Here is a 19,216-nt window from a genome sequence, read left to right as displayed (position 1 = left end):
AGACGACTGTCCACCCAAACCCAGCGGCCCCTCCGCCACCTCGCCTCCGTGGGGTTTGCCGAGCGAAGCCCTCCACCTCGGAGCGACTGCGATCTGCTTGCACGCGGTCAGAAGTCGCGCATCCGTCGCTCGTTACGGCGAGCGGCTGCCGTGCCGCGAGCTGTCATCGCCGTGCCTCTGGGAGGATGTGTCCCCCCCCCCCCACTCCACGCACCCCGCTCCGGTGGTGTCGCTTACAAACCGCCACACACGCACGCCAGGCAAGGCATCGCTATAAATGCCGGGTTTATTGGAAGTGAAGCTGTATATATTAAGGCAAGAGCGGCTACTCGCCTTACCTTGTATAATTTAAGAAATTAAAAAAGTGACAAATACTGTGTTGAAGAATAAAGTGTTGACAAAGCTGGCAGCGTTTCACGTGTCCTTTTCTGTTGTTGTTAAAAGTGCCCAGAGTTAAATAAACATTTTCTTCGTGTGTGTACTTTTAAATGAAGAAAAAAAAAGTTTAAATGTCAAATATCTAAGTCCTGAAAATATGTGCGCGCGCGCGCGTGCGCGTGTGTGTGTGTGCAAGCAGAACATACAGCCGATTTGTGACATCCCCTGCTCGCGTGTAAATCGCACGGCCCCATCTCTCACGTGCGGTGGTGGCGTGTGGCCGGTGGACGCGCCGTGGAGACCCGCATCGCCCCCGCAGAGGCCGTGGCACCTCGAGCGAGGCCGCTCGACGCTTCGAGACTTCCGGCAGCGCACACAGACATTGCACCGTCCGTCCCGTTCTTAATCGATACGGGCACAGTGTGAGCGTTCGTGGTCAGGCATCGGAATTAGCCATTACAATCGGAGATGAAATGGGGGTGGGGGGGGGGGGTCCGGCGTTCGGCTTCGTCGGGTTATCGCTGCAGCGATGCGCCTGGTATTGTGATTCACGCAGTGGAAATATACGTTACGTGCCGTGTCTAAAGCTAAACTGTCCTACTTTTAAAAATTAATTTGACCAGGCAAGGCCCACTGAGCTATGTAGCTCTTTTTCAGAAGCAACCTGGCCACGTGGAAATTTATGGCAACCAAATCCTCTAAACGCATGATTCTAAAAGTGTAGGGATAACCCGGAGGACCCAGAGAAAATCCACACAACCACGGGGAGAAGAGGCAAACTCCAAATATACAGCATGCGTCAGGGTCGGGATTGAACCCACGACATCCTGCATACCAGGTGAGGCAGTTAAAATCTCCGAGCCAGCGTGGCACCAACCTGTGTTTGTCTTCTGCTTATTCTTTCCTGTGGCCGGCCCGTGAAGAGCGATTAAGCCAACCATTCGCTCTGTCCGAGAGTTGGGTCAAATGTGCGTGCGCGCCCACCTTGACCGCTCACCGCCGCCCTCAAAGTGAACATGCCCGGTGGCACGTGACGACCCACACGTGACGACCCACACGTGACGCGGTTACGCGGAAAACACCAACAAGCCACCGAACGTCGATCCATCAACTGCCCAGTTCGGAAGAGCGACTTTCGATGTTTGCCGTGTTGGAGCACTCTGGGGTGGAAGGAAGCCACCGTGCATCCCATCACCATCCCACGAGGATCTCGAGCGCACGCAGAAGGGACAACGCGGCACGCCGCCGGGCACTCCCCAGGGGCCGCGCGCGTCTTCGATTATCACGGTCGGCTACGTACGGTGCCAAAGAAGTTCAACATACACACACAGATGCGAACACGCGCAGCCACCGCCTACCGTTACGCGAAACGCAGGGACCTGTGCGCGATATTCGCTTCGGAGTCGACGAGTCGCAATTGCGCAGACAGCGTGAACGCGAGGATTGGCACAAAGCGTCCGGTGAGTAGAGTTCGTCTACGAATAATCCTTGAGTTGTCCACGTATCGTGTGTGTGTGTCTGTCTGTCAAGCTTCTTACGCACCGTACGTAGCCAACCGTGATAATCGGAAGTGCGGGAGGGGGGAGAAGACAACAAACTAAACACACACAAATCAGTTGTAAAGAAACGGGCTTGCAATCCAGAGTGAGTTTTCAATCGTGGCTACACGGCTGTACAATGTCTACATTCTCTCCGGAACAACGGCTCCCAGTGACAACTCTCCCGGCAAATAATCCGCAAAGCAACGCGGCTCGCGGGCCCTTCGCATTGTGCTTATAGATGAGGACACTGAGATAACCTCCACCTCCCCCCGGGGGGCAAAAATCACCCGAGAGAAAAACAACAGAAAGCCAAAGCCTCGGTTAAGTGCTCGCCAGGGCAAAACATTCTAAATAAAAAAAATAACTTTGCGTGACAACAACAACAACAACAAAAAAACAAATAAAAATACGAGTAAAGTGTCTAAATGACTGCAATAAACCACGCGCATCGTGGACCCCTGTCCCACGCAGTCAACGCGGTCATCGCCGCGACGTGGACATTCGCCGCCTTCTCAAAATTGTCAACGCGCCACGTGGAACGCGGAATGTGACTGCAATGTTTCGCCGGCAATAATTTAAAGCACGCGGGCGCCTGGTTTCAATTAAACACCGTACTCGACACTTTGAACGTATAAATGCGAAGCTAAGTGTGGCAAAAGGCAATTCATAACGCGGAGTTGCAGTGACGTTCAACAATGGAGACAGAGCCAGCGGCATACACACTGCTGCTGGAGCCGAAACGTGTCGTAGAGTGTGGTCAAGCAACAACATTCAATGTAGTCTCATGCGTTCAGGAGACACAGCCGGAGATATTAACCCAAAAAAATACTTGTCCAAAAATCTTAAGACGGACGGTTTTTGTGCTAAAAGTATTTTAGCACAAAACTGCCATGTGACCTAAACTCAACACACGTATGGAGGACCTACACGACTGTCAATGATAATTGAATAAGTCCTCCAATTAGTCGTCACCTCTCCATAGCTTCTTGCCGTGTGAATTACAAAGCTGTTGTTTTAGAACGAAGCACAATTGGAGTCAAACGGACTAGCGGGTACGCTTGACGTGGGGACGTTTGTTGTTGTTGTATATTTTTCGCCTGTGTGAAAGGAGATAACGTTGTTTATCACGTGGAGACAGATATTTCCCGAGCGGCGTATCGTCCGCTTGTATCTCCTGTCAAGATTCCCCGCAGCGACGCTCACCGCGCGTGATGATTGCGTGCAGGACGACCGACCGATCGTCGGTGTCGCACTGCGGATCCGTGGCGGCAACAGCAACAACAATAACAACAACAATAACAACGGCGGCGGCGAGGTTGTGACGCCGGCAATTCTCAGCGCGTCGCCTGTCGGGAATTCTCAGCGGGAACAAGACTGGCGCTTCTTGCCCTTTCAGAATCAGAATCTTCATTCAAACTGGAGGAGAAAATCCGATGAGCTATGAAGCTCTTTTCACAGATGCCCAGTATGGGCGGGTCAGCGTTATCAATCGTGCTTGCCCGTGGACTTTCAACCCCCCCACTGAGTTCCTGATCTAAATGTCCACGTGATGATGACCAGGGCCACTTTGGCGAGCGATCGTTTGCGGCCAGGTCACTCCTGAGAAATAAGCTGATCGCTCAGTCGGCCTGACCCGTGGAGGTAAAACATATTTGACTTTTATTCGCATTTTTTTTGTAAGTGATTTGTGTACCTTTCTTACAATTTGCACTACTATCGTGCTCTTTTTTTAATCGATTGTTGTTGTAACGTTCTGACCCCGTGCCCCGACTGGACATCTGTGAGAAAAAAGAGCTTTATAGGTCGTCGGATTTCTCCAGGAAGAAATAACCATTCTGATTCTGAACGGAGCGTGCCACGTGCGCGTGCGGCGGATTGAATTCTTTGTTTCCTCGCCTCCATGACGTCATCTCCCGTGACGGGCCGTAGGCAGCATCTCTATGGGTGTTGTTGTTTGACTTGCATCCCAATGGGATTTTTGCACACAGCGTTGAAATGCGGTCCTTTTTTCTGGAAGACTTTGCTGTTTTTTCCAGGATTTTTCTGTTGCGTGTAGTCACTTTAAGATGTTTCTTGTTCATGTTTGTGTTTTGTTGCGGTTGCACCCGAGTCAAGAGCCGCATGGCTCACAGGGTTATACCTAATACATGGAACTGAAACTGAACTATTGTCCGTCGTGTACCCCGCGAGACGCCCTTGAGGTGTGTACAACTTTTGCACCGAACACTTGGCAAACCGTCTCAACACGTATGTGCGTATGTATGTTGAACCTCTTTCGCACCGTACGTAGCCAACCCTGCTCATCGGAGGTGCGGGGGAAGGACAACAACACTAACAACACACAAATCTGTTTCAAAGAAATGAGTTTGTCAATCTAGATGATGATGATTTAAAAGTGCATAGCTCCAGTGGCTTCCTAATATCGGAAGGAAGAGCGTTCCAGACGGGCGCAGCAGCGCATCTGAAAGCGCCGCGCTGTGCAGTGAGCTGGCGATGCAATACGGGGACGGCCATGAGTTTTTGCAGGAGTGGGCACTGCAAGTGTCATGCGCTTGTGAGCAGGGGCTCCCTCTACCCACTGGGTTGTTGAATGGCGACTTCACCACGCTCGCTGCGGAAAAAAAACTCAACGCAGAAATGACGATTTGTTCCCAACAAAATCGCCCTGCACCGGCCCAAAGGCCCGAAGGCCCGAAGCGTCAAGCGGTGGGCAACAAACAGCACCGCCAAAGTGAACCCCTCGTTTGTTGTCCATGGTACCAACGCAGTCGGAACCAACGACGAGCATCAGGCGGAGCGCAGGCGACGGTGCCCAAACCATCAGCTGTCCACGGCGACACGGAGCAGGTGAGGAATCAAAGTTGCAACCGATAAGGAGTTAACACGTCTCGTGATATGAAAACTATAAAAGATTTTTTTTTAATTTTACCAGGTAAAGCTCGCTGAGCTATAGAGCTCTTTATTTAGAAGCGACCTGGCCACAAATGATCGCTTATCCTCATCACCACGTGGTACTTTATAGCAGCAGCCAAATGCTATAAACGCGTGGTGATGTTGATTTAAAATTGTGGAGGGGAAAAACCGGAGGACCAGGAGAAAAATCCACGCGACCACGGGGAGAGAGAGAGACACGAAAACTCCAAATACAGCCGGCGACAGGGTCAGGATCGAACCCACGACCTCCTGCGTGGCACAGACGAGGAAGATATCACGACGCCCTGTGGCGCCTATATGGGCACGGTGAAGCGAGGTTGGGCGAGGGCCGAACGCGCGACCGGCGCGGCTCACGCTCCGAATGCACCCATCCCAACGTCCCTTCTCCGGTGTTGCTGACAAACCAAATCAATTGGCACACTTACCCACGTGACAACTTAATTTGATTGGCTCTGTCGCTCGGTGGTGGAGGGTTATAGATTTAAAAAAAAATTGGTATTCTAACCTGCACACTCTCACCCAACATAAACAAATTATAAGTGACAACGCAGCATTTATGAGCCACGCGTTTGCTTTAACTTCAACCGAGACCCAGGTGAGGTCACGGGTCACGTTGGCAGCGCTTTCCAAGGGCTAATACCCCCACGTGTCGGCTGTGCTCCCACCTCGTCCACGTCTCGGCTGTGCCCCCACCTCGTCCACGTCTCGGCTGTCCACCAGGCCGGCCGTGGCCGAGAGCCATCGACTTTGGCTCCGAATTCTCTTCAATTCTAGCGAATGGGACCAGGAGCCAGATGCCAGTGTCGAGGTCTGCTAGCCACGACGAGAGGGCTTCAGGAGAGAGAGAGACTTGGTGTGCTTTTGCTGTTCCTCCTGTGTTGGAGAAGTCCAGATTACAGCTGTTTACTTTATGGTCCATAGGTTTAGGTTGCAACCATCACACCACTGTGGCTCGTGTCTTTAATTTTCCATTCGTAACGACGGTGTCGTCGAGGAGGAATGTCACAGCCAGGAGGCTCGATGATATTTGGGTCTCGAACAAGGAGGTGTTTATTCTGGACATCCACGTTGCTCCACTCTGCTTGCCAGCGTTCTTCCGGATCTGGGTGACGTTCTAGGATGGCGACAGCACGATTCCAGAAGGGGGATGGTGCATTGTTGAGGTCTTGGTTGATGATGGGTAGGTGGGTGATGATGGGTAGGTGGGTGATGATGGGTAGGTGGGTGATGATGGGTAGGTGGGTGATGATGGGTAGGTGGGTGATGATGGGTAGGTGGGTGATGATGGGTAGGTGGTTCTTCATAGGTAGGAGGTTGGCGTCGGTTTCAGTGTTCCGGTTACGATGCGCATCGCGTTATTCGTGCACGTGGCAGCTTCGTGTTCCAAGCTCCCGGACCGGGCTGAAGTCGCGGTGACTCCAGCCGCCGAGCGGATCATCTCGGCAGTTCGCAGCGCGTCAGCCACGGCACCCCAGGTCGCTGCTGCGAGTTCCCGTAGCGGGGGAATGTTTCCGCGTGGTGAGATGGCAGCCTTGTCGCGTGTTACCTTAGACACCACCGATGACGTCATCCAGGCGAAATGGACGTCGTTAATGGAATCCAAACCCCAAATAAACCGCCCCGCCCCCGTGGGCCAGGGAAGGGTAGCAAGACTGCGTTGTTGAAACGTACTCATCTCAACGTCACACACCGGCAGTCCAGTACGTCGGTACGTGTCTTTATAAAAAGTTTTAAAAGCCACCGCTCGGCGCGGAGACACCCTCCAGCCGCAGGGGCCGGGCGGCAACTAACGCTGGGGGAAGGCGGCGACCGGAGGCCCACGCCGTCGGTGCGTGGCGCTGAGCCCCCTCGCGCCCCTCCCTGCGGCCACAGCTCCTCCACGCGGTGGACACGGCGCCGTTACCCCTTGAACGTCCGCGGCAGCGGCGTCCCCTCTAGCCCTGAACCCGCCCACCCCCACCTGTCACGAAGAAGTCAGTGCCTCTCCCCTACTTCTAAATTGGCTCTGCAGAAGTGGCCGAGCAGCGAGCCGAGTTTAACCACGGACGCGCGAGCAGCCCGGCTTGGGAGGAGACGGCGCTGACGGCCCGAGCGGTGCACCTCGCTTGCCGCTGGGTCCTTTGCTGCCAGGCACGTTCAATGGGAGGGCCCCGCGCGGGGGTTGGGGACGCCCCCCCTCCCCCCGGGGCTGCGGCAACGCAAACAAAAAGCAGTCCGCTCGGCGGGGTCGCGGAAGTCGGCCGCGTCAAACCCCCCGGGGGGGGTCGTCCGGCGTCCGCAGCGGAGGGGGGGGGGGGGAGGGCGACCTCCGCGGCACGGTCACTCGGCGCGGAGGCCGCGGGGGCCGTGGAGCAGCGCGGCCGCGGCGGCCGTGACGGCGGCCAGGGCCGCGGTGAGGCCGCCCGCCTCCAGGCGCCTTCCCGCACCGCCGCCCGGCTGGTTCCTCCGCCGGTCCGGGTGGATCTTGTCCGGGCGGCTCTTGTCCGTGGGGGCCGGCTTGTCCCCGCCTGCGGGATTCAGGGGAGAGAACGCGGAGGCCGGGTTGATCGTGGTGGTTGCGAGCCGTCGAATCGTGCGTCGAACCGCCGCCCTCCTCCTGGGGCCCCCAATTGTTTGGGGTTCTGTTCTTTTTTATTTTTAAACTGTGCCCGTTACAAACGTGTGTATATTTACCTGACGCAAGAATGAATGCATAGAATCTCCGACGTGACCTGCGCAGGGCCAGTCTGTGACCTTACGCGGGCGGCGCCACCGCGATTGGCCGAGCTGCGAGCGGCTCATCATCCGCTGCCGGCCACGCTGAACGCGGCCAAAACAACGAGCGCCGGGGCGAGAGTGGAACGAGACTCGTGGCTAAAGCTCAAATGCCGTGGGCAGGGGCAGGCGTTTCCCATCACCCGTGCGCTTCGCTGCGGGTGATGGAGAGCCCGGCACGAGTGTGTCATGATGAATCGACGTAAGCCCAACACACTCCTTCCCCGCCATGACAAAGTGCCCCGCAGTGGGGAGCCAGGTGCCTCCTGTCCCCCGCCCCCATTCCCACTCGAGGTAACAAGACAAAGGCCCGTGGGTGGGCTCAGGTGTGTGCGCTGCTGTCATTTTCTGCCGTGTGGCGAACACCAGCTGCTGGTCGTGGGCAGGCGCTTTACTCTTCAAGCGAAAGTCCCGGCGCAAACAAGCGCCTTTTATGTACGTTCGTGTGTTAAACTTCTTTCGCACCGTACGTAGCCAACCGTGCTAATCGGAGGTGCGGGGGGAAGGACAACAAACTAAACACAAAAAGCGGTGCTAAATAAATGAGTTTTCAATCTAGACGATTTCAAAGTGCATAGCTCGTTTGGCTTCCTAATATCGGAAGGAAGAGCGTTCCAGACGGCCGCAGAAGCACCCGAAAGCAAACAAAGACTCCGGTGTCCGCACGTGACCTGTGCACGAGCGTGACTGGGGGTGCGAGTTGCCCCCCCCCCGCCCCCGCCCCCCCCCCACTCACCCGTGCCCCCCGCGTTACTCGCGGGTTTGATGGGGTCGGCGCCGCTGCCGCCACCGTCGTCGTCGTCGCAGTCGTCCTCGTCGTCGCAGTCGCGATCCCCGCTGGCGGCGCCGCCCTCCCCGCGAGCGTCGCTCTGCCCGCCGCCGTCCTCGGCCTCCTCGGGGCCCCCGGCCACCTCGTCCTTGCGGCCACCCGCGCCGCGCTCCCGTATGGCCTGCGCACAGACGAGACACGGCCCACGCGCTCAGCGATACGGAGGCTGGCCGACGTCCTTTTATTTAACCCGGGGGTCGGGAGCCAGAATATCACTAAAAGACATTCAAAAGAACCTCAACATTTCAAAGGGCCGCATTTCCACGTGGTGAATACGAGACGGCGGTCCTTCATAAGCAACGTCGCAGTCAGCCGCAGGTGGCCGACCTCTGATTTAACCACGTCGCAGCCAGCCGAGAGTTGCGTAAATAACCATCGAGCGGCCGTGGCATTGGCGTGATCGCTCTCATACCGAAGGAAGGTGCCGCCGTGGTTCACGGAACGTAGCGGCGGCAGTCGTTTTGCAGGAAGGGGCGACGTTGCTGCTGTGTGTGATCTCAGCTGTATGTTCAACTTCTTTCACGCCGTACGTAGCCACCCGTGCTAATCATGCTCACATTATTGGGATGTTTGCGAGTACCTATGAAGGCCGGCACGGCACACGAGGGGGTGGGTAGTCAACACCACGCCCGGCCGCCTTTGTCTCTTTGAGGGGCGATGTTCACACACAGCACCAGTCGACCTAGGGGAGCCCCAGGACCGGTTCAGATAATCGTCGCTGGTGTCGGCCGTGAGCGGGAATCGAACTCGGGTCGCCGGGTTCGTAGCGCAGCGAACTTAACCGCTACACCACGAACCACTGCGCCACCGCTCCCCACTCACAATGCACGCGTGTGCGTGCGTTTGCACACTCACAAACGCACACACGTGCGTGCGTGCGTGCGCAAGCGGCACATACATCGCGGGCCCACGACGCCTCCGGGACGCATTCGTCTCATTTATGGGGAAGCAGTCGCTCGAGGGATTCCGCTTCGTTTTTGAGAATGAGCCAGAGTGTGCGCGACTTGGCCGCCTGAAGAATGTTTCGCGCGGTTACCGTGCGTGTCCGGGCCACGACTTTGGCGGAATCACCTCGGCCCCACGTGAGGTGGAGCCGCCGCGTCATTTGGCGGCGGTCAAAGCGCGAAGAAGTGCGGTTTGCGCGATGGACATCTGCGGGAAGGAGCTTTGTAGCCCATCGGATTCCTCCAGGATCAATATTCTGATTCTGGATACCCGGGCACACATACAGGGTGACCCAAAAAAAACGGGCCCCAACTCTAATAGGCCCGTGTGCACGGGGCCCGTTTTTTTTTGGGTCACCCTGTATATACTGTATTGTTATACACAGTAATATCCCCATTTACACGTCTCTCCCCCATTTACGTCGTTTTGCAAATTCGTCGCCACGTTGTTCTACACACCGCTACCCGACCCCACGCACGCACTCACGTCGCAGACAGCACGGTCCCTCCTTCCTCGTGGTCCGTCGCCCTCTCGGCCATTGCCTCCACCACCACCACCACCACCCACTACTGCCCTGCCAAAGGAACTACTTTGCGCCACGAATAAATAAATGTACTGCGCTGCAGAGTACAATATATTATTAACGTACGGTATTTTGGTGATTTCTTTTTTTAGTGTATGTATCTAATTGTACCCCGTATAATTTGTGTTCAAGGTTACTGCTGTGCACTCGCGTTGTGTGCAGTATTTTAAGTAATTCAATGTAACGCTGTGGGTTGCGTCTAGGATGAGGACGCACCTCCGATTAACACGATTGGCTACGTACGGTGCGAAAGAAGTTCAACATACGGTACGTACATACAAGGCGTGTGCATTAACACACAGCTTCACCATACCTTCCGCTGCCTTTGTTCAGCTCTTGTGGAAAATTCGCTTTGATTTACGCCTTTTCGAAATCCTTCGCACCTTTTAGGAACGCATCCTCGACATCCACCGTGGTATTCGTGTATATATGTGTACGTTACACAGTTATACATATATTTCCTCCCACTTAAACGTGGCATCGTCGTAAAGTGTATCCGCTGTTGGTGTGATCTCAATTTGTTTGTAAAAAAAACTCCGCGCGTTATCGTTGGGGGAGCAGCCCCCAGGCTACACGCGGCTCATTCGCAAAGCAGCCTGGGAGCATTCGCCAATCTGTCGTGGGTTAACTTAGTAATCAAATCGACTCAAAACTAACCTCCAAAATAACAGAAATTATGTCACAAATCTGGGTAACAAATGATGAAATTAAACTGTGTCGCCCACGTGCGGCTCGTTATTATTCAACGCTGATTTATGCTCGTGCAGCAATTTTCGATTTGTCACGTGGCGACGTTTCTAAAGTTGTTTTTTGTTTTCATTTCTACTCACGTCAATGCCGCACGTTCTAACCCACGCTCCCCTTTGGTCATTTTGGTGGCAGGCTGCTGTTTTTTTAGCAGCCAATTATACGATGCACAGTTTACCTTCTTGGGTTGGGGGAATTCGCGTATCCTACATATTCTCAGGGTGGATGGACACAATACTCTGCAACGGTAAATGTACGCTCCGTCGCGCACCCCGTTTAACTCCTTTCCCGCAAATCATTGGGGCGCGAGGAGCGTTGGCCGAGACCCAACAACGCACCTCGCTCTGAGCTCCCCAAAAATAGTGATTCACGCTCAGGGAAAAACAAACGCAGGTGTGTCAGCGAGAGTGAGAGAATGAGAGAGAGAATGAGAGAGTGAGAATGAGAGAGTGGGAGAGAGTGAGAGAGAGTAAGAAAGAGTGATAATGAGAGTAAGAGAGAATGAGAGAGAGAGTGAGCGAGAATGCGAGTGAGAGAGAGAGAGAGTAAGACTTGACTTTTATTTCCGCCAGCAGCAACAACACTGGAGGCGATTTCGATATGGCGAAGATGGCGGTGTACAGAACGAGAAAAAAAATGCTGGAAGGTGACACTGACGGCTACTCTGTGCTTCCAGTGTTCAGAGGCCTGCTCAAGGCGCGGCTCCGGCTGGAGCGCACGTACCACACACATGCCGGTGATGTGCACGTCTTCTTCGAACGCTGGGGAGCCGGAAAAGCCCCTCTCTGTACCAGCGTGGACGGCACCCTCGTGTTCACCTTCTGAAGCGCTCGCTCGTCACCGTGGCGTGCACGATTACCGCCACAACCACGTGACTTTTATTTCGTGTTGTGCACGGTGCTTTTATCACCACATCGTGTGGATTTGTAGCGTTTATTTTCATTTGTTTGCTGGTGAAGAGAGAGAACGATGTGTCTGCTCGCCGGTACCGTGGGAGTGACTCGTCATCAGTACCTCAGCGACCGTCTGGAACGCTCTTCCGTCCAATATTAGTAGGCCGCTGGAGATGGACTGGCAAAGTGCCGTTAATGATTGTCATTATGCTTGGGGCATACGGCACGTTTTCTGTGCATATGGGGTGTGAAGGAGCAGCGCTCTGCACATTGCATTTATATCGGAGCAACCCGAGTTCGATTCCAGGCTACGTACAGCACCAATCCAAGTGGTACCTGAACCAGGCTTGGGTCTCCACTAGTTCCAATCAGCCTTAAATGAGCACTTGGCTGAGTGTATGAAGATTGGCATTGGTGTTGGGTCAGGAATTTGGACTTACGGAATTTTTATTTATTTTCGTGACTTTCTTACCTGTTCTCTATTTTGCACTCCTATTTCATTGTTTTGTATGGGGTTTGTATTGTTTGTTGTTGTAACTTTGCTGACCCGCCCCTACCGGACATCTGTGAAAAAACCCATCTTCACAGCTCATCAGATTGCTCCTCCAGTCTAAACAAAGATTCGGATTCCGATAGCCGCTCAGTGGGAGTGCCCCGCTCCCTGGGGGCTCCGTGGGGCTCCCCGCTCCCTGGGGGCTCCCTGGGGGCTTCCCGCTCCCTGGGGGCCATCATTGCGAGGCGGCCGTAGCCAGCGTGGAGTGTCGGCATCGGCCTTCCAGCATGCGCGGGAGAGTGACAACGACAACCGCGTGGTCTGCAAAGATTAATGTCGGATGTTTGTCCTGCAGGGGATCGATACAAAATCCCCAACTTTGGTAATCCCTTCCTATCGCCACATTTCTCAAGCTCGTATGACCTTGAACAGTTCAGTAAACGTGTCAGCGCTTTCGTCCTTTCACGTCTGTGACGGCGGACGTAACTGAGTTACCGGCCGATTGAAGTTTTGCGCCTCTGAGCCTGTGTTCAGCAGCTGTGTAAAAAAATATTAATCCTTACACTTCACCTTGGCAGCTGTCCGGTTCGGTCAATAACACGAGCGGCTTTAAATAACCCAGGAAAGCCTCACCGAGTCTCAGGATGCTGTTACAAGACGGCGTTGAGACGCTGGGCTCATTCCACCGGTGTGCGTTTGAAATGCTGCAGGAAATCCGAACGCGGGGAGAAAAACCCACACGCACGATGCCAAAACTCGCACGGCGCCGCACGGTTGCATTCAAGAATTCACCGCATCTAACTTTGTATTTTCACTCTTGTCCAACACATAACGGGTAAGTTACCGTGTAAATACACGGGAAGTTGCCCTGCGCATAGTGGCGGCAGGAGCTGTCCGCAACTCCCGCAGCTGGGGCGGACTCCGATGCACGGCTCGCATGTCCACGTGGCCGATACCAACGGCAGAGCGGCTGCATACTTCTTGTGAAACGGACGACTCATTGCCTCGGGGTTACGAGCGCGACCCCGACTCTGCGGTAACTCACGCGGCGCGCATCACCTGCGGTCGACAATTCCACAGGGCAATTGCCACCGGCACGGCGGCGAGCGCGGTCGCCGCTCGCCGCAGAGGTTCGCGCTTTGAATCCAGCGGACGTCCTGATTTAGTGCCGCGGGTTTATTGGCGAGAATGCCATTTGGAGCCGGCGTCACGGTTCCAAATTTGCCAGATTCAAATAGTTACACCGGCTTTTGCACGTACAGCAACGTCCCCCCCCCTCCCTACTGGCAGACTAACGCCAGACCGCAGGCCGGGTCCCGAGTGACCTCGTGCCAGGCAGGCCCAGCTGCCACCGTGGGGGCCCTTTCAAATGTTTGAGCCGAGATGCGGCCATGAGTCGCTCGCAGCAAGTGGCGTGCGATGGGCTCTGGGACGGCCGCGGCGTCCACGGCGTGTCTCTCTCCACGACAACGCCTCCTCGTTGTCGCTGTGTCGCGCTCCTCGCCGGCTGCGTGCGCGTGTGGTGAGTGTCTCTGTGTGTGTGTTTGTCAGTCAACCCGTGGCACCCGGGTCTGTCCCGTGACCTCCTGCCAGCGGGCGTTCGACACTTCACGGGGTCTTAAAGTGCACTTAGCCTGGTACAAGCGCCGTGGTGACATCACCGTCACTTCGTGGTGAATGGCGGATGTTTTCCGGGTAAATCTCTGTGTGTGTGGAGAGCGTGGTGTAGCGGTCAGCACACTGCGCTACAAACCCAGTGACCCGAGTTTGATTCCCACTCACGGCCACCAACGCCATTGACGATTATCTGAACCAGTCCTGGGTCTCCCCTAGGTCATCTCAACCTCAAATAACTACCTGGTGCGGTGCCTAAACATCGCCACTGGGGAGACAAAGGCCGTCGGGCGTGGTGCTGGCCACCCACCTCCCTCATGTGCTGTGCCGGCCTTCATAGGTGCTACTCGCGAACATCACTTGCCCCAACAGTCTGTTAAGGCTACACATGGAGGATCTTTGTCCTTGCGCGCGTGTGGCGAGCGTCGCTCACCCGCACGTCGTGCTGCAGCTTGCGCACGGCGCGCTGCACCGCCGCGTCCACCTCCGTCACGCGCACCTCGGGGTTGTGGCTCTGCGCCGCCACGCCGTTCTCCACCACGCGGTGCGTGTCACTGGGGGGGGGGGGGCGAGTGGGGGGGGGGGGCGAGACGGGGAGGGTGAGTTGGGGGGGTGACACTCAATGCTACGGCCACGCGCTCGTTCACCCGGAAAAGCCCCACTGAGTCGCAAGGCTCGTTTTCAGGAGGGTCCTGCCAGCTGTTCGCAGCAGGGGGCGACGCTGTTGCTGCTGCTGCTGCTGCGTGACCCCTCTGGAGTTCGTTTGCCGGCAACTTTGCGGCGTTCGGAAGTTTTGGCCGGTGCCGGTTACAGTTCGTGGCGTGGGGGTGGGGTGTCTTTTTTAGCTTTGGGAGAGAAAACCGGAGCGCCCGGAGAAAACCCACGCCTTGCACGAGGGCAGCAACGCTCTGTCCCCGTTCAGATGGAAACAGATGGAGATTGGTCTACTTGCCGTACAGCCTTCTGCTGGTAAACCAGGGTATGGCACCTGCTCGACATCTGTGCGATGCAAGCGTCGACTCTGCGGTGCTGGATTACAGGGCCACGTGCGTAGCCACCGCCGCTCGGCGACCCACGGAGGTCCGCGGAGACTTTACCACGGTGGCTAGGAGATGTTAACTACCTCGCCTGGTATACAGGAGGTGGTGGGTTTGATCCCGACCCTGACGCCTGCTGCTGTATATTTGGAGTTTGCGGTGTCTCTCTCCCCGTGGTCGCGTGCATTTTTATCTGGGTCCTCCGATTTTTCTCCTCCACATTCAGAATCAACGTCACCACGCGTTTAGAGCGTTTGGCTGCTATAAAGTACCACGTGATGATGATAAGCCGCCACTTCATTGAGCGGTAATTTGTGGCCTGGTCGCTTCTAAATAAAGAGCTACTATATTGCTCAGCGAGCCTTACCTGGTAAAATAAAAAAAATATTCATAGTTTAGTAAAAAAATATCTAGCATTTTTATAGCTAGTTGCCGTAAGGGGTCTCAGTCTAATGGTGAGGATGACCGCAGCAGATGGTGACCCCTGTGGGAAGTTGAGGTGGGGGGGGTAGGGATGGGGGTGGGAGTGTGACCGCTGCCCTCGACGCACCTCTCCGTCATGGTCTCGCCGTTCCAGCAGAGTGACGAGTCGTGCGACGCCAGCTCGGTGTGGCACAGCGTCTCCGCCAGCGTCGCGAAGAACGTGCGGTACAGGCGCAGGCTGCTGTGGAACTCCCTGCACGCGGCACACTGGAGATCGCGCGCGTTAGACACCCCGACGGCGACTCCAGTTTCGTCCTCCGTTAGGAATTGGCAGAGCCTCCGTGAGGCTCAGTGAGACGCTTCCGGGGCAAATACTGGGAGGACGTGGGAGGCGTATGGGGCAAGGTGCCGTCCATAAATGACGTCACGCGATTTTGGACGATTTTTGACCCCCCCCCCCATCGTCACACGGCGTCACAAAGCTCTGCCCCCCCCCCAAAAAAAAAACATGCTTCAAATCGCTTTAAATTATTGTCATTATAGTGTGTATTTAATGTGGCGCTGCACTCTGATGTTGTAGGAGAAAATATTTATTGAAAAGTATATTTAATTAAGTAGAACGTGTTGTCTATATTTATTTAAAGTTGTGCATTTTGATGTGACGTCACATTTCTCAAACGCCCCCCCGCCCTCGTCACACATCGTCGCAAATGTCTGACCCCCCCCCCCCCAGGTGCGTGACGTCATTTATGGACGGCCCCCAAGACTTCGGGTGAACGCAGGACATCGGCATCGTCCACTTGCACTCAGGCGCAGTTGGCGACGTACGGTGCGCATGAAGCCGGTCCTGCAACACCAACTAATAAAATCTAAATCGGTCGAAATATTTGCGACTCAACCTCGCCCAAAATCTCATTTGAAACGTTGCAAGCCCGTAGGCGCGGCGTGTGGTGTGGGTGGAGCGGGAGGGAGAGGAGAAGTGGGGGGTGTGGGGTGGAGGATGCGGGTCATCGTCTGCCGCGGGATGAGAGCACGTGCCACTTCGGCCAGATGGCTGCTCAGTGACAGAGCTCGCAGCTCGCCACCGCAGGAGGGGAGCGGCTTGCGAGTTTAAATCCCGGCCGGGGTCGACGAAGCCTCATCGTCCCTCCAGGGTCAAAGGTGGTTGCGCTATTGGGAGACTTGCCCCATGACAGGGATGTGGAAATTGCACTGCTCGCTCTGGGCTGTGAATAGGACGATGGGACAAATGGCACCGTCTCAATACTCTTCTGAGCGGTAAAGCAGTTTGACTGGATTCGTGCAATTATTAGTATCTTTAGGTCAGCGTGTGTGTGTGTATGTTGAACTTCTTTTGCAACATACGTAGCCAACCATGCTAATCGGAGGCGTGGGGGAAAGACAACAAATGTGTGTGTGTGTGTGTACGAGTGACTGCAGCCGCCTATGTGACCAGCTTTGTCAGAAGCTCCATCTCTTCCGGTACTATTCCCCCTCGCCCTGAAGATTGCCGCTATCGCTCCCCCCTCTTCCTGAAAAAATAAAATCCACACGGGACCCCGCAGCGTCCCGGCAAAAAAAAATTCCACCCGATCTCTAAGCTCCCTGAAGAAACATCCTGGAGGAGGCATCTTCTCCCATTCCCCCCCCTCCGCCCCTCATGGCCTCTGCCACTCAGCTCCGTCTGGTCTCAACCACCGCCGTCCACTGAGACGTCCCTCCTGCCAGAGTCCTCCCCGTCTCCTGTGAGCGTGACCACGTCAGCCCGACACCCCGATCCCTCCGCTGCATCCCGACCCGATCCCGCATCAACTTCCATATCGCACTCAGCATCTTAAATACCTTCTCCATGGCAATGTTCTTCAAGGCCGTGGGCCACTACCGAAGGCCCCGGTCACCCTCTGCTCTGTGGGACATCGTTCCCATTGTCCAAGTGATGTGCAGCCAATATAACGGCGTGTGTCCCGTTCTATCCAAAGAATACACGTGTGTGCGTGCACTCGTACCCGCGCACACATCGTCACGTAATGCGTAGCTTCGTGCGACTTCAAATGTTAATTGTGCATTTGTAAATTTGCGATTATTTTATCGCTTAAAAGAAACGTCGTGTGCCCGAGACCAAATTACCGTCAATGATTGCAGAAGCAAGCAAGTTCTTAGCCTGGCGTGTGCCACGTGAGGGCCCACCAGTGTACACCACGTGTTCGAAGCATTCGGCCGCAACGGGATGGCATTAGAGCAGTAGGTGGGATGCACAGATTTTGCTCCACTCACTAGCTTGTGTTTGTTTATTGAATCTATCCGTGTTTGCGTGGGCATTTCTCCAAGTTGTCTGCTTTTCTCCCACAAACCAAACTCTCGTTGAACAGCCATCCAACCATCCTAGTGTAGCCCCCCCCCCCCCCCCCAATGAAAGGGTCACAAGATTTGGTGAATAAACACGTCCATTGCTTCAGATATTGGACGTTGGGAAAACCTGAGGGCACAGCGATTGTCCCAATATTCAATCAGAAAATCTATTTTTTTAATTCTATATTAATCTGCAGTAAAAACCACAGCTGGGTCTCAGCTTAGAACCGAATTCAAGAGCCCAGAATCAGAATCTGTATTTATCCTGGAGGAATCTGATGAGCTATGAAGCTCTTTCTCTATGTACGTGGAACTTCTTTCGCACCGTGCGGAACCAACCGCGCCTATCGGAGGTTCGGGATTAGAATGTCATTTTTTTCTACAGAAGTCCAGGCCAGGCTTGAGGTTAGAGGGGAACATTGCAAATCTGTTAATGATGCAAAAACCCACCGTGATAGACAGATGAGCGCAGGCTGTGAATTTTTTATTTTTTTCACAACGCGCAGAGACGCATCCAGACCAACCTACTCCCCACGTGCAGTTCTCTTGAGCCGGTGGTCTCTGCAATTCCCACCTCTGTGCGTGGGTGGAGTTTTTCCTCACGGATTCTCCTTACAAAGAACCGAGACAACGTCCGTGGGGCTTTGTCATTGCTGTTTCTCGGGGGACGTTTCGCAAACTGCCGAGTCAGCGCGTAAATGCGTTCTCGGCGGCCGCATCTGTGCCGATTCCCACGGGGGCCCGGGATCTAATGTCTAATTGCAACATTGTTCTTCAGACGCCCCTGCATTTGGTCCAGGAGCATTACTCGGTCAGCGCGAGAGATTAATGACGTGACAAGAACGACACGCGCGGCTGGCTCCTGCCCAGGGTGCAGTCAGGTCTCTCAAAGCGAGGAACAAGGAGCGTGTTTTGTCTGTGTGTATGTGTGTGTACCTGTGTGTGCGTACCTGTGTGCGTGTACCTGTGTGTGCGTACCTGTGTGCGTGTACATGTGTGTGTACCTGTGTGCGTACCTGTGTGTGTGTACCTGTGTGCGTGTACATGTGTGTGTACCTGTGTGTGTGTACCTGTGTGTGCGTACGTGTGTGTGTACCTGTGTGTGTGTACCTGTGTGTGCATACCTGTGTGTGTACATGTGTGTGTGTACCTGTGTGTGTGTACCTGTGTGCGTGTACATGCGTGTGTGTACCTGTGTGTGTGGACCTGTGTGCGTGTACATGTGTGTGCGTACCTGTGTGTGTGTACCTGTGTGCGTGTACATGCGTGTGTGTACCTGTGTGTGTGGACCTGTGTGCGTGTACATGTGTGTGCGTACCTGTGTGTGTGTAAGTGATAGTGTAGCGGTTAGCGCTACGCTACGCTACAAACCCAGTGACCCCGAGTTCGATTCCCGCTCACGGCCACCAACACTGGTGACGATTATCTAAATCAGTCCTGGGCCTCCCCTAGATCGACTTAGCGTCAAATAAGTACCTGGTGCGATATGCAAACATCGCCACTGGAGAGACAAAGGCGGCCGGGCATGGTGCTGGCCACCCACCCCCTCGTGTGCCATGCCAGCCTTCATAGGTGCTGCCTGTTAAGGCTATACGTGGGATCTTTGTCTTTGACGGCAGCTCACGTCGCTCAGGAGCAGCAGGACATCTGAATCATGCGCTGTTCTGCCTCCCTTGGGATCACGCTCTCGCGCAAT

The 19,216-nt window shown here is 54.9% G+C and overlaps 1 protein-coding gene across 1 annotated transcript in view; it reads right to left on the bottom strand.

Moving 5' to 3' along the window:
• Positions 1-261: 261 nt before the first annotated feature.
• The window catches only part of GPC5 (glypican 5), an 80,699-nt gene continuing 61,744 nt past the window's right edge, over positions 262-19,216 (bottom strand). The window contains exons 5-8 of the mRNA XM_061575693.1: positions 15,299-15,424; positions 14,145-14,265; positions 8,344-8,557; positions 262-7,360 (exon numbers count right to left, since the gene is read on the bottom strand). Of these exons, the coding sequence (XP_061431677.1) occupies positions 7,173-7,360; positions 8,344-8,557; positions 14,145-14,265; positions 15,299-15,424 (649 nt within the window). The 3' untranslated portion in view covers positions 262-7,172. The remainder of the gene's footprint in view (positions 7,361-8,343; positions 8,558-14,144; positions 14,266-15,298; positions 15,425-19,216) is intronic.

The sequence above is a fragment of the Lethenteron reissneri genome, chromosome 58 (genome assembly GCF_015708825.2).
Source record: "Lethenteron reissneri isolate LAM-NWPU_2019-01 chromosome 58, ASM1570882v1, whole genome shotgun sequence".
In the NCBI taxonomy this organism is placed as follows: Eukaryota; Metazoa; Chordata; class Hyperoartia; order Petromyzontiformes; family Petromyzontidae; genus Lethenteron; species Lethenteron reissneri.
The sequence above is the reverse complement of the archived record's forward strand: the minus strand, read 5'-3'. Positions and strand labels throughout refer to the sequence as shown.